General features: G+C 36.8%; 1 protein-coding gene across 1 annotated transcript; it reads left to right on the top strand.

Moving 5' to 3' along the window:
• Window positions 1-5,380: 5,380 nt before the first annotated feature.
• LOC104412608 (thyroid peroxidase-like) lies at window positions 5,381-15,862 on the top strand (the record flags this gene model as incomplete). The annotated part of the gene is made up of 6 exons (XM_010023364.1): window positions 5,381-5,639; window positions 6,161-6,331; window positions 7,885-8,122; window positions 11,851-12,059; window positions 12,584-12,754; window positions 15,731-15,862. Coding segments are annotated over 6 exons (1,180 nt in total), but the record flags the coding sequence as incomplete, so codon positions are not given.
• Between the last annotated feature and the right edge of the window lie 221 nt (window positions 15,863-16,083).

The following is a 16,083-nucleotide window of genomic DNA, read 5'->3' as shown; positions in this document are numbered from 1 at the left end:
AAGAAAATGTCACCGTTCTGATAAAACACTTTTCTTCTGCCGCAATTTGTGGTCAACAGAATATGCAGAATATTTCCTTTAAGAAACCACCTGTGTTCTCTGGTGTGTTGTTATTTGCACTTATAGGTAGATAAACATACATATATATGTCCTGGGTTCAGCTGTAGCAGTTATTTTTCTCCTTCTTAGTAGCTGGTGCAGTGCTGTGTTTTTGACTTTCAGCCTGGGAACAACACTGATGACACACCAATGTTTTCAGTTGTTACTAAGTAATGTTTTCTGCAATCAAGGTCTCATGCTTTGCCAGTGTGGAGGGGCATGAGAAGCCAGGAGGAAGCAGAGACAGGACACCTGACCCAAACTGGCCCAAGGGGTATTCCATACCAGAGCACGTAATGCCCAGTATATACACTGGGGGGCGTTACCCAGAAGGCTCAGATGGCTGCTTGGGTCAGGCTGGGTATTGGTCAGTGGGTGGTGAGTGGTTGTGTCCTCTCCCCTTGTTATTTCCCCTGTTATTATTATTATTGGTAGCGGTAGTGGTTTGTATTATACCTTAGTTACTGGGCTGCTCTTACCTCAGCCCATGGGAGTTATGTTCTTTCTATTCTCCTCCCCATCCCTCCAGGAGCTGGGGAAGGAAGAAGGCGGGGAGTGAGCGAGCGGCTGCGTGGTTCTGAGTTACGGGCTGGGCTTAAACCAGAACAATATATGTGTTTTGTTTACATTAACCATGTCTGCTCCTCTTCTGTAAATCTGCTGTTTGCATTAAAATAATGGCACTCACAAGTCAGAATGGTTGTTAATACTTGTTAGAAGAAAGTACAAATCCAAAAGTGGGTCTCTGAGCATTCATACACTTCTGATTTATGTCCAGTAATATTATGGCTTGAAAGAAAACACATTGTGCAAGGCAATCCACTACATGAATCCAGGCTACTCATTATTTCTGCCAGTATCACAGGCTAATGAGATTTGCCTATGGCTCATTAGATATGTGTTTGAGTTATATGTAGCTGACTTAGAGACATTCATTCAAGGGAGATAATTGGAGTATCTCTATTAATGTGATATGCTAACCAGCACACTAATGACAGCTCTAGTTGAAGTTACCTTGAGATTTCCCCTATAAAATTTTGTTTCAGTTGCTGCACATTTCTAAAATTCTCTCTGTTTGGAAAGAATACTTTCAAACATAATTTTTGCCTGTGGCTGTGTAATTATAGAGAGTTGAACAAAAAGCCTTCCCTTCATTCTAGAATAAGGAGAATTTAAAAAATCTCTCTAGACATACTTTTTCTCCTGGAGGCTTTTTTGGCACTGTAAATATCTCTAGTGCCAAGCTTTTAATAATAGAAACTTGACAAAGTTACCAAACATAACAATTGCCTGTTGATATCATGCAAAAAAACAGATTTTTTTCATTGCATTGTGGATGTGCTTCACTGATAAGTAGTAGTTTATACAACCCACAACAATGGTCAACTCTCCCCTTGTGTTTTATGGGAATGATACGTGTTTAAAGTATTAGCGCTGCAGTATACAGTGTAAAAATACATACGCTGGTTTACCTAGAGTTTTGTGCAAAAAGACATTTTTTCATTGTTATTTACTAACTGAAATGACACTATCTACTTGATTTGCTTATTCCTGTTTTGCTGACAACTGCGTTTATTTTTTGTGTGTATATAGGTGTTTTTCCACTTTCTTCTACACCTGCTTGTGTTCTCTGAGCATCTTGCATTCTATTTCTCTGCCATTGTCCAAGGTGTGGGTTGAAAATGGGTGTCTTCTGAGGCTGACGTATGTTAACTTAACTACAACTATTGGGTTCAGCATGGCTTACTTGGATGAAACTTCTTGTGAACTTACAATATTAGATAATTCTTCATAGCTTAAACTCTATGAAATTATAAAGGATAAATAGATAAACTATAGATGTTATAAAAGAATGTGTTGCACAATGTGATAACTCATGTTTATAGAGTATCACATTGTAGAGTAGTTCAGACTACTAACAGAACTATAATGTGTTCCTTTTTTATTAAAAATAGAGTTCTTATATAATCACTCTTTACATAAAAGTTTAGGACAGCATAATCTGTAAATCCTTAAATAGTTACAGTGAGAACTTCAAACCAACTGTGCATAGCACTCTAATGAATTAAATATCATGTTATGTTTTGTTGTTCTCTATTATTTCTGTGAACTTTCCCAAGTGGAGGAGCTTCATTTAATTGGTTCTTCACTACCTCAGCGAGATACTGTTCCTTTGCATGGAAGTGAGATACTATTCCTTTCTCTGGCCAACGGCAAAAATGAGTTTCACTTTTGGTCACTTATTCTTATGACATTTCGTGTATTTTTATATTGTCTCTTCCAGTCTTGTTTTAGTTTTCCTTTATCCATCCATTGTGCCCCATTCACACTTTTGGAGGGGTTTTGACAAGCTGAGACTGCCGAACCTTACCAAAAGTGATATGAATTTCTGTATTTTTTGCACCAAATTTGAAATAACTTTTAACATGAACAAGAAATTCTCAAAAATAATCTGAAATTATGTAACCTATTTCCAAATATCTAATGTATGGCTGACTTCTGTTGGAGGAGGCCCAGCCTAGAGGCAAACCCAGCCAGGGTGCTTGCTGAGTTCACAGGGACACTTGGGAGCCCCTCCTGTAATTCTGCCTTCTGAATGAGAGGGATGTTGAACTTCAAGCTAACAGCCTGTTTAACTTGGAATATTATCGTGTTTGCAGGTCAGGATTCAATTACTTTCCTATAAACAGTGCACAGATGATTTATATGATGTAAAATTTGCACAGAACCTTTTTTGACAGTCTTGGTAATCACTCAGATTCTGTTCCTGTCTGGCTACTTAGCAAGTAATTGGATTAATTGCTCGGAAATCAGAATTTTATTTTCTCTGATATGACTAACTGAACATCATTTAAATCTTAATCGCTCTGTTACTATCTGGTCATATAAGTAATAAGTAATTTAAACATTGAGCATATAGGCTTCCATTTAAAAGACAGTATCCATTTATCATTTTAATGGAATTATACCATTGAAACAATCACTGCCAGGAGACAGTAGAAATATTGACATTATTGATTAAAATTAATTTCTTCATGAGGCTTCTACAGAGGTTGGAGTTGATGCTACAGGATGCTGAACATATTCTAGGAGGAGCTTGGATTACAAACAATCTCTTAAATGCCACAAGGAGTTGAGTCCAGCCAGAACCTTGCAGGTTCAGACCCATTATATACACATAAATCCCTTATGCTGCTGCAAACACCTGAAAATTAGTATTCATAAGTAGATTCAAAGCAAGGAATAAATGGTAGAGCAGTTCATTGTACTTGTTTTCAATTTCTTTTCCATATACTGCCTTTCTGGCTCTGATTTTATTGACGTATTTTTAGGCAAGCATGTTCCTTCGTTTCCACAGGTGAATCTCAGTTGTTGAAGGAACACTGTATTGAAATATGAAAGGAAACAAATCTTTCAAATCATTCTCTCAGATCAAGAAGTGCATGCAAAAGAATTTTAATGGAAATAATTTTGATGTTTGTCAGCTGTTTACACCTTTTTAAAACTTATACATGGGTCAGTTAGAAGAACTTTTAGCAAGGCTCTCCTTTACTTCACGCAGACAAATTCAGGCAAGGTACATTCAGAGACTACAAAACTAGTGAATGCTTCTTTAAATGTGGTTCTCCATCAGAATCCAGATTATTTCTGGCAGTATCATCTGCTGTATCAGTAACATCTTAGTCTATCACCTTTACTTGATGGAGCCTTATTTAGCCAGTGGAAGATTCCACCAAACAGATGCCTCTCCTAACTCCACCAAACAGACACCTCTCCTAACTTGAGGCAGGCATGAGACCCCTTTAGACCCTTTAGACCCTTAGCCTTTTGATTTTCATTATCTGGAAATGGCAACCTGTTTTCTCCCACCAAGGAAACAAGAAATGAAGATCTTGCCTTTGGATGAAATGAAAAATCTGAATTGCCCTTTGCTTCAGTGAATCTGGCCTTTATGAGCAGCTTACCTCAGGTTTTTATTTACAATGAATCAAAAAATTACAGTCATATCAGGTTATTTCTGTCTATGGCTAATCTAGTTCTATTTGAAGTCTTTGCTTGTAAAAACTAACTCTAAATCTAGAATTAGAACTCTCATCTTGCAAAACCTTTGTGAATGTAGCAAAATGTTAACTTCTCAAATGACAGTGTCAGTATGAATTTCTAGCAATTATTTTCTTCATATGCTGTATTAAAGAAGATGTAAAAAAAATTCTAATCTATTGTCTTTCAAATATTTTATTCAGTGCATGACCTAGCCTGAAACATAAAGAGGTAGTTACCTCTGCCTTCTAAAAAAAGCGAGCAAATTCTGGAGAGGTTTGCTTGTCTCTGTGCCATGCCTAAAATAAAGATACAAGTTTTTCATAAGGTCATTTTATGCCAACTAGCTTTTCAATATGCACTATATCAAGCTCAAAGTACATTTGTCTGTATATTTTATTGCATACTAAACCGAATCTATAAGGTGTTTTATTGACTTCATTATGTTTCATATTCATCCTGTTACAGTTTATTGAGTTCAGCATGATCTTTAACCTATAATGCACTTTCATTTTATTTGGTACATTAGATCGTTTTTCCCCCTTTTTTTTTTCCATGATTACTCACATGATTTTTTTCATGTAACTGTAATACTATTACCTTATAAAATCATTTGACAGAAGGTGTTTATCAGCATTTTCATTTTTAAAGTGTGTTTTTTAGGAATCTATAAATTGGCTTGAGTTTAGCGTAAGATGTCTATCAAGGGATTCTGGGCACCAGAATTTTAAAGCCTGATCATTTCGAATATTTAGCAGAGAGGATTTGAGTCATAATTATATATCTTAAAATCGAATCTGTTCATATATACAAGCATTTTTGAAAGACTTTGTAGTAATTCATGCTTTTTTTTTGCCATTTTAAAGGGCATTATAATTTACATCATCTCAATCAAGGCTTTAAATCTCAGCACACTTCCTGTGAGCTGGATTACTCCCATGTATTCTAAGTAGCAACACTGGTAATCTCTGCTCAGGAGACTTTGGTCTAGCATTTATGCTAAGAGTTAACAGGGGCCTGATTGCTGCACTGTGCTGAGCTGTGCCACTGATTCTCTTCTGTCGTTTGTCTCCTTATTGCAAAAAAAAGACTGATATTGTTTACCAGCTAACACTGCTCTTAGTCACGCCAAATGCTTGTGCATAGATGAATGAAGAAAAAGGCAGTTAGCACCTGGGAATCATAACTATTCATATATAAACCCACTGAATTATAAATGTTTCTTTTTCTTTTCTTTCAGATTATTACTTTAAGAGATTACATTCCCAAAATCATTGGTCCAGATGCTTTTAATCTGTATATTGGCCCTTATGCAGGTTATGATCCCACACTGAATCCTACAGTTTCCAATGTATTTTCAACAGCTGCCTTTCGTTTTGGCCATGCAACAATCCAACCAATAGTAAGGCGATTGAATGAACAGTATTTAGATGATCCAGAACTCCCAAATCTTCATTTGCATGAAGTTTTCTTTAGTCCTTGGAGGCTTATTAAAGAAGGTATGGTTTTATTTAAAATGTTTGGGGTTTTTTTCCAGAGTATTGTAATTTACTTATCTTGAATTAGGAATAGGAACATTTATTTAATTGCATCATTGATTTAAGTTGTTGAATGGGTTCCAAAGTACTAATGTGAACTGGAATGATTATTCTGAGTTAAATAGTTGTCTGAATCAGACAACAGTTACTCTCCAGATTAAACCAGTCTGGCAGAATGACAATAGACTGGTGACTGATGATTAAGATATTTAATATCTCTTTTTTTTTTTTTTTTTTTTTTTTTTGCGGATTGTTGTATTATCAGATTGCAAATTTTCTTACACACTAAGAAGAAAATGGAGCCTTTTCATATCACTATTACTCCTTTTTCAACCTGAAACAGATTTTTGCATGTGTTTGAATGTAAAGGCTATGTGACCAATGTTTAAAAACCATGGAAACATGCATGCATTCACGTATGTTAAGAAAGTTATAATGGTTTATATATGTGCTGTAATGTTATATTATTTTTGTGTTTAAAGGAGGCTTGGATCCTTTACTAAGGGGTCTTCTAGCACATTCAGCAAAACTGCAGGTGCAAGATCAACTGCTGAATGAGGAGTTAACAGAAAAACTGTTTGTGCTGTCCAATAATGGTTCACTCGATTTATCATCATTAAATTTACAGCGTGGCCGTGATCATGGTCTCCCAGGTCTATTGATTTTTCTTGAATTTTCTTCCAACTGGTAACTGAATTATAACTGTTTATATTTGGGATACAATCCTAAGATTTTAAATAATAGCTTTGGTAATCAGAAAAGTAACTTCAGTTTCTTTTTAAATGTAAGTTGATAATATTTTCAACTTTTATGGAAACAAAATTTTCCACAGCATTTGAAATTAAAATAATCTATTAAGTCTGGAGTCTAGAAGGACAGTACTAGTGAGTGGATCTGGGTGTGCTCACTGTAGGTACCTAAGGCTTGTTCTTGCTGGAACCAGCTTTAGAGGAGTGGGATTTCTGCCTGCAACAGCCACTTGCCATCGGCAGGGGGGCCCCCCCCCCTGTGGCCCGGCACCAGCCCTTTGCCATCGGCGGGCGGCCCCCAGCCTGTGGGACAGGTCAACTTAGACACAACCTCATTGGCTATACTAACCACAGGAGGTGTTGAGATGTCTCCAGGTGTGGCGCAGATGGCTTAGTTAGCTGTACAACTCATTTTAAGTAATATTACATATTTGTGCCTGGTTTTTGCACTAAATTATTTAGTGCATTCAGTCCAGGATAAGATTGAACTAACAGTCAAGGAGAATTAGCCCATCAAGCCATGGGTGTACTAGCTTAGAGGAAGACTGCTGGAGCTTAGTTCAATTTGATTGCATCAGCTCTTAAAAAAATACAGTAAGTTGCCAGTTCTGTGTGCTTCTGAGAACAGGATAAGCAATCTTCCACATGGCAATCAGTGCCTTTTTATTTTTAGAGGTGCCCTGCCCTGCTGCCTGAGCAGATCATTTGTCTATATGATTAAGAAACAAACATGGCTTGCTTTTCTGTTCTTTGTGCCTGACGTGCTAGTCATGAAGATAGGACTGGCTGATTGTCAAATGACGCTATGTCTCTAGGTGACAACTCTGTCCATTTCTCCTGTATGACTCCACAGCTAGGAATACGCAAGTTGTTGGCCCTGGACAGTAGAAATGAAGTCTGACTCTGCCTTGGAGTTTAAAGTTCTTGGCTATCCAAAGGTAGAAATGGAGGCTTGATGTCCTAGACCAGAAGTTAAAGTTTTGTTGGGATGTCAGGGAGTTTAATTCCCATGATGTAAAGGCAAGTAAAAGAAATCTGTTTTCCAGACAGCTGGACATGTGCCCTGGAATGTGACACTGCTTAGTAGAGTGCTTTAGTTACAAACTTCATTCAGGTTACTTCCTGCCCACTCTCATCTAACTCCTGTATTCCTGCTCTGGAAATCTCAAGACATACTGCATGCTCCTGTTATCTATTACCATGTTTTCATTGCTTAAATATGGGAGAATTGTTTTAAGCTTTTGTTTACCTTCATGAGAATGATGCAGAAATTCATTCTCTAGTTTCAGATCCTGCCATCATTTCCCTGATCAATTTAACCAATAATAATAGGCCTATTTTTAGACAAAACTGTCTATGACTATGGTTAGGGTTGTCAGAATCCAGTGCTTAAATTTATTAATTTCATATATCATGCTTAACAGTCAAGTCTAATTTTTTTCACAAAATGCTTACAGGTTATAACGACTGGCGAGAATTCTGTGGCTTACCAAAACTGGAAACTCACACTGACCTGAATACAGTAATAACCAATCACAATGTCACTAAAAAAATCATGGAATTGTACCACAACCCTAGCAATATTGATGTTTGGCTTGGTGGACTTGTAGAAGACTTTCTTCCAGGTGCTAGAACTGGTCCCCTCTTTGCGTGTATAATTGGAAAGCAAATGAAAGCACTAAGGGATGGTGACCGGTGAGTTTATTCATGCTGTTGAAGCATTTGTGTAAAAAAGCAGAAGCAATGGAGATTTTACAGATATTTGGGGATACTTTCTAGTACATAAGACAAAATATGCTTTAAACAAATTATTCCCTGCCACTTCCATATTTTTATCTTAGCTCCTTCAGTTTCGTTGGGTGAACTTTTGATATTATTCTTGGTCTGTATGTAGGCTCAATTGCACATAACATGGAGATTGTTTCTGTGGTAGTGAGGAGTCCAACTTTGCACTCCTAGTGGAAATGCAAGTTGCCACCAGCAATTAATTGTGGCAGGGGCAGCTAACTTCTGTGTGGATGGAGGTACTACTGTGCAGGCTTTAACTATGCAGTTCCTGACAGCTGCACTGGACTCAGGAATTGGAAGAACCTCAGCATTTTCCATGGCAACCAGAGCAAAGTCAGAAAGGATAGGCAAAGAGCTGTAATTCAGGCATCCTAGAGGGAATAATAAAACCACCATACACCTACCTGGTCTTATGTGAACAGGAACTGCAGAGTGCTCCCAGAATTGTGTCATTGGACACCGCATAGGATATCCCTTCACCTAACCCTGCACTTACCACCACCAGGATCTTGTGCCAGTACAACCCTCCACCCCAGAAAGGCAGAAGTGCAGCTTCAGGTCACAAAAGGGTGCAAGATGCAGTTTATATCTTACTTCTGCTCCTGAAGCAATTATAAAATCAACCTTTTTTTATTTCCAGCATGTACTTGTGCAGTGATTTTGAATCTCATGAGAAGACTAATTTTAAACTGCTCACACCATGCTACCAGTGGTGTTTTAAGTACATCTGGTCCTCATGCTCACCTTTAAGCTCCTCTCATAAGTCACTGTTGTGGAAAGAAACTCTTATGTAAATAAGCATCCAAGGCAGAATTTAAATCTGAACTTTAAAAAATGTTAATTAATTAGCTCACAGGAAAAAACGATGTTAATCATAAAGGTGGTATCTTATTAGCACAAACTGTATAGATAACAAACATTCCACTCAGCTGTGTTAAAAATGCTGTTGAAAGTCCTCTGAATCACACAGGCATACTTGACCCTATCTGGGGAAAGATAATCTATCAAAGTCCTTCCAAGCTTTACTTCCATTATTCTGTTCCTTATGATACTGCTTATTATTCAGTGTCTTATAATACAACTAGCATTAATTAAACAAGTATAATTTAATATATTAACTCCAAATTGAGAAAAAGATAAGTCTAGTAATAAAATAATTCCCCAAGTTTCTGACACAAACTTTGTGTCAGCTAACTTAAATGTAAAGTGGTCATTCTGTCATTAATACTAAGGAACTAAGAGAAGTTATGACCCGCATGTTGTAGTTGTCACACAATAAGTTCAAGAATGGAAAAGTCTGGCATTCATTGCAGTGCCTTGTCTGATAGAGTATTATCTACATCTGCACAAGTAGCTCTACATGCTTACTAGATACATTAATTGACATGTCAGTAAGTAGAGATTTCAAAATGTCCCTTCTAATGTACTTGTTTAAGTCCAGAAATCAGGACTAAGTGGATTTTTTGACTGACTGAACTCCATTCTGATAGACTTAAAATCTTTTGTCAGTAATCTGACAGAACATGAAGGGATTTCTTTTTCCAATGTACTAAATTCAGGCACTGTCTTAACCTCAGCCAAATCACCTGGAACAAATTGTTTCTGTTCCATCAGTCTTGATTTTCTTTTTCCATCTCTTTCTACTCTGAATCTTTTTGTGACCATAGGATTTGCAATAGTTGGGCAAAAATTCTGGAGCTGACTTTGTCAATCCAGAATAGGGAGGCTTGTGCCTCTTTTTTTCACTTTCATTTTTTTTTAATCTAATGCTGTAAAATTCACCTGATACAGATCAATCAGAACAACCTTTGCTAGAGTAAAGACCTATCTGATGGTTAGATTAAAAATAATTTTCTGCTCAAGACTTCTCAGCAGTGTATATAAAACTGAATTTTGTGATGAAAGTAGAATTAGAATAGGTTTTAGTGTACATGAAAGGGGAAATGACAGGTGTAGGAGAGCTGAGTGGAGCCAAGTCTTTGATTGCTTTGGTTATGGGAAAAGGTCTGCAAACAGTCAGCGAGGTTTCAGGATGCTCTGAGAAGTCTGGGGACCATGTGCATGTGAGGGGTAGCAGGAAGACATTTTTCTTTCTTTCCTCTCTTCAGCCCCTCCATCTCTCCTGTATTTCTTGTCAAAGTGTTGGCAAGGTGTGGGACATTCACTCCATCCCTGGTTCTGTAGATTTCCTCTCCCTCCGGTATAGGTAAAGTGGGACAGGTTTCTCCCCAAATTGTCCTGCTGTAGGTAACCATTTGCCTACAGTTTTCCAAAATTCCACATGCACTTGCCTTACTTGACTGGTACACTCCTCTTGGAGCAAGGTCCATTTTGCCCTGAAAAGCCCCTCCAGGGCACAACAGCAGCCCAGAACACAAACAGGACTATCAGACTTCCCATTTGCATAGAATCATATCACATGGCTCATAAAAAAACTAACACACTTCATACACATCAGGTTTACACAGAGTCCAGAGTCAAAACTGCTGTTTGCTTCCGATCAGAAAAATGTAAACACAAAACCCACAGGCTTTTCTAGAAACTCCAGCCATACTACCCCAGTATTATGGACTGCTGAGTCCTGTGTTAAACCTGCAGTCAATTTGTACAATGTGAACACATCCATACTCTACTGCTAATAGTCCTAGGACATGTTACCACAAATCCTGCCTAGCATTTGGGAGAATCCTAATTGGCCTGAGTGCCACAGAGAACTATCTTAGCATTTTAGCAGTGCTTAACACTGTTTAATGTACTAATGCATATATGCCATCAAATTCTCCAGAAATAGTATTTTGCCATTCATGACATCATGATACTGTTTATCTTCTTTTTCTTTTTTTTACCCGTGTTTTCTTTCCCTTTCCTTTTATCTTTAAACATATATGTATTTGTGTGTGCACACACATATATTATACATAACAGCTACACCTTGGTAGCACCAACTGATTCTTCTGCTCTGGTGCTGCAGTCCCAATCAGACAAAAAGGAAAAAGTAGCTCCTTTTTGTTCCAGACAGTCCTCTTCGTTTGCTTTTTTGTATGATCAAATGCACAATTACTGTCTTACAATTTTCTGCTATAATTAATCTGCATATCTAAAGTTTTCTTAGCAAATTAAGAACTCCATATTAAACAGAGGAGTATTCAGGAATACCTGGTTTTGTAAGAACCATTCAGTAATGGCAAGCAGAATTCAAAAACTATGGTATAGGGAAATCTATTACAGCTACTCCTTTAATTCTCCTGTGAGTTATGCTTAAAACAATTTATTATTGCACGGTGAATGCTGGTGTGCGTAAGAATAGGCACCCAGTTCCAAGTTTTTCTCTCAGGATTCTAACTTTTATGGCCCTCTATCATCAATGAAAAACAATTTTGCAAATATGACTGATTGATTAATAGTTTTAACCAGCTGACTTTAACACATTATCTGAGTTGACCAATAGGTCAGGCTCATACTAGCCTTTTTGTGACTTTCAAGCTGGGTATTTAAGTCTACAGATCATGGTGTTTACTTTTACTATTGTATCCACCTACATTAACTTTAATACTTTTTGGTCTTTTACATAGGGTACTATGAAAGCAAGAATAGTCAGCTCTTTGAATCTGATATTTTCAAAATGTTTCTTCTAGATTTTGGTGGGAAAATGGTAATGTTTTCACAGAAGCTCAAAAGCATGAACTCAAGAAACACTCGTTGTCCCGCGTGATTTGTGATAATACAGGAATTTCTGAAGTGCCAGCAGATGCCTTTCAACTTGGAAAGTTTCCACAGGATTTTAAGCATTGTGTTAATATACCTGGGATGAATTTAGAAGCTTGGAAAGAATTTTATCAGGAAGGTAATATGGTAATTACCAATCTTTTCTGATGGGAGAGGAGAGTAGTTAGACAACTGACCTTGGTTTTGGCAGGTCTTGAATCACTGGTCTAATGCAGATCTTTAGTATTTCTACCACTTAAAAATGTGATCTAGGTATTTCTCTCCTCCTTTCTCAGCTTCCTCTGTAATATAGTGTTTTTCAACTTCATTCTGATAACATGAATGGACTGTGAAACACCCAGACATTATGGCAACTGTCTGAGGCAGGAGTTCTTACATGAAAGAAAATGTTAACTAAGAACTGTGCAGAACATGCTGTTAGAAGATAATGTTAATTTTACAAAGCTTATAAGCCAAACTTGAGGTATTCGTTATAAATTATTGTCCAGAAATGAACAATTACATTCTTGATCACCTTAAAGCATACAAATAATTTCACTGAAATTAATTTGTAGCAGTTATGAAGAATAATGTCCAATGTCTGTTTGCGAGGGTAAGGTGGTAATTATCTTAAAGTTTGTAATACAGTCTTTTTATTTGTAGAGGAAGTATGTGGAACACCAAAGAGTGTAGAAAATGGTGATTTTGTATATTGTTCAGAAACTGGAAAATCTACAGTGACTTATTCATGCCAATATGGATTTCAATTACAAGGCGCAGAGCAATTAACCTGCACAAGTAAAGGATGGAACTTTGAGGCTCCTGTTTGTATAGGTATCTATATTTTTTTTGTTGGTTTTGAATTTTCTAAAAGCTAAAGTCCAGCACAGCTCAACAGAAGTGAACTCCCTCCTTGTAGTCAACTCCTTCCCTCTTGTAGCCAACCTTCAGGTTTTATAGGTACAATAACATGATAATCTGAAACTCCCCTTCCTCTAGAATTGCTGTCTCAAGCTCTACCCATCCTGATTCAGCAATCAAGTAGATGATAGGAAAATGTCACTAAAAATCACCTAATCAAGAAAAATTGAGTCTATTAGCAACCAGTTGGAAAAAAAGGTAATAAATCAGGATTAGATATTGCTTCCACCTACATGCAATATAAAAGCAAGACAAACAATGGCCATCTGGGACAGAGCAGGTGAAAATCAGTAAAAATATATAGTCCTTCAACTTTCATGCACATTTTTTAGGGAATGCTTTTCTGTTATTTTAATTATTCTTTTCTCTTTTCTTTTTGTCTTATTTTTACTGTTGAATAGAAAGTGATGGGAAGAAAGAGAATATTGTAAATATTTTGTTACAAGGCCTTCACCCTCCACAGCTATGAAGAATAAATTCTCTCTGTTCATATTTTGAAATGTGTGTGTTTATAATGGTGTGTGTGTATATGTGTATTTATATATATATACACACACACTCAAACTGCTCAGCTTTATAAGAACATATGTGAACATAAAACCTGAAAAGGCCATATTTAGGAGTATATTATGGATGGTGGTAAATTAATTTGAATGCAAGTGCTGCAGCTGATCCGTAATAGTCTGCTTATCAGTATTTCTGTGACAGCAGAATAGAAAGCTATTCATTCTAATTGTATACCTGGTATGGAAAAAATCATGAAATTTGCAGCTCTTTCCTTTTCCAAATCCTATTTATCCACTGAATTCCACCCACATAAATATGATATAAAGAAATAAAGCTGTTAAATGAATTATAATAAAATCTTTTGAATAGATTAATGCTCTGGCAGAAAACTGAATAAATAAGTTATATGAATGAATCATTCCTTGTCCTAGTTTCTTTTAATATGTTCAGTAATGTAAACAAAAGACTGTATATCTGCTATAGGAACACAAGCTGCTGCATACATTAAATAAGCAATGCCTTTATTAAAAGAAAACCATCAAAACCCACTTATGCAGATGCTACTTGAGTTTTACAGTAGAAAGCTCTTTGTTCCATGCATGTCTGTGCAATGTGTTCCCATTCTTTTAAATGTTTAGCAAATTTGGAATAAATCAAGCAATATAATGAGGAGAATAGAGTTTAGCATTTTTGCAGATGGTGTCAAAATTATATGCTGCTCTGGAAAAGACAGAGTGGCCTGCTGTCGAAAGCATAGGAATCTGAGAGCTGTTAATTTCTGCTTACTAACTTTGGCTTTGACAGAAATAATTTCTATTGATTCAGCAAGTCATTCAGAGCTAGACTATGCTACCTTGTTTATATTGTCTTACTCTTGATAGATAACTCTATTTTGCTTTAATCACGCACTGCTCTCTTTGAGTCATAGGGTAAGCTGTTAAGATCTGACATGCACTATTTAGTGGTGGAAAAAAGTTAGCTAGTTAACAGTATGACTATGGATCCACAAAAGCTGAAATAGTGTATTTGAATTACAGTGCAGGCAGAGCCTGTGCAGGTTTTCCTTCCCAGATGGTGATAAAGCCAGTGGGAATTAACCCAAAATTTAGTCTTGAAGGGAGTAATACTTATTCAGGAATCTTCATCCAGAACAACAACTTCTTTTCCTGCTTTAGAGAGGTGTTATTAGAGTTAGTGTTTCTTAAGTATTCTGAAGTTTAAGATTATTCCTTGAATGATCAGTCTTTTGACTATCTCATTTGATGGCTAGCTTTGGACACAGCTACTGCTTTGTATTAAAATTTAGGGGAGGATCAGGCTAATCCTATTTCCAATGATAGAATTCCCTAAGTGGTCTGAGTGACAATGCTAAACTAAGTCAGGATATCATTCCTACAGGGTCATTTTCTAATAGTGATCAAAAAGAGCTACTTAGCCTGAAGTAGTAGATCCAACATTGTGGTAGGGAAGGAAAGGAAAGGATTATAACCAAAACCAGAGGACACTGAAGGCTGAGCTTGTTGCCCACAAACGGGTTTGCAGTGCTTCCAGGACCATGGTTCAGAGACATTAAACAAGCTGGAAAATATTGTACAAAACCAATGGGAAATTATCTAAAACAGAGCTGGACGCTTATCTTTAGGCAACTGAATCCAGTCCTCAAATAAGTTTTACACAGAAAGAAGAAAGATGCAGAAATATGGGAAAGACTCTGTTCTTTCCTTCACTGAGTACTTTCTCTCCTGCACTCCACACTGTCTCCCATTTCAACCCATAATCAGAATGTGAGAGTAAAAGGTTTTGAACGGCCTCAGGAACAGTATGTTTATGTACGTTTTCCAACGGATAATTGTTCTTCTGCTCAGTATTCGGTCAGGATATTGTCATTTCACAGAACTTGTATAGCATCTAGAAACAACTGTCTTTGCAGTGATATCACAGATTACTGTTACGAATTTTGTAACCAAAGCTAATCTGAATCCTTGTCCTCAAAATCATGACCAGAAATATATAAAGCTGTGTCAGTGTCATTATTTTCAGTGTCTCTGTATAGCACAGTATGGGGAAAGCTTTATAGAGGAACTAAAAGCCTTAGGACATAAACACATGCAAAAAGTGTTCTCAAGTTTACAGTTTGCATTGTTGAAAATTCTCCCAATTGCAGAAAAAAAACCTCAAACAAACCCCCCAAACAAACCCTACACCCCTCAAACAACCCCTCACTTTGTACTTTTAACAGTAACAATGAAGTTCTTTGTCAGTATCTCTGTGTCATTGAAAGTGTACAATACATTTAATTGCCGTAGAAGGTATGTATGATAAGGTAGTAATCCCTCTCTGTAGTTTGTAATGACTGTTGATCCCTGTGTATTCATTTTGCAGACATCAATGAATGTGAAAACAAAATTAATCCACCATGCTCTCCTTCTGCTAAATGCATTAACACTAAAGGCAGCTATAAATGTCTCCATACTGATCCTTACAAGCTGGCAGAAGATGGAAGAACATGCATTGGTAATGCTTGTGAACCTACTGTCCATTAAAACTTTCTCTGTTCTGTTTTATAATGCTGTAAATATCATAAAACTGAGATTTATTGAAGAGTTGTTAACAAACGTAAAAAACGTCTACACAGTCATGGGTATAAAGATACAGTCAGATTCTGTAAAGTAAATGAAGGTACTGAATAAATAATACAGATGCAGAAGTAAGCTTTTTATTTTCCATTCCTACCA

Source organism: Nestor notabilis, unplaced genomic scaffold, assembly GCF_000696875.1.
Source record: "Nestor notabilis isolate BGI_N333 unplaced genomic scaffold, ASM69687v1 scaffold26941, whole genome shotgun sequence".
NCBI classification, from domain to species: domain Eukaryota; kingdom Metazoa; phylum Chordata; class Aves; order Psittaciformes; family Psittacidae; genus Nestor; species Nestor notabilis.
The sequence above is the reverse complement of the archived record's forward strand: the minus strand, read 5'-3'. Positions and strand labels throughout refer to the sequence as shown.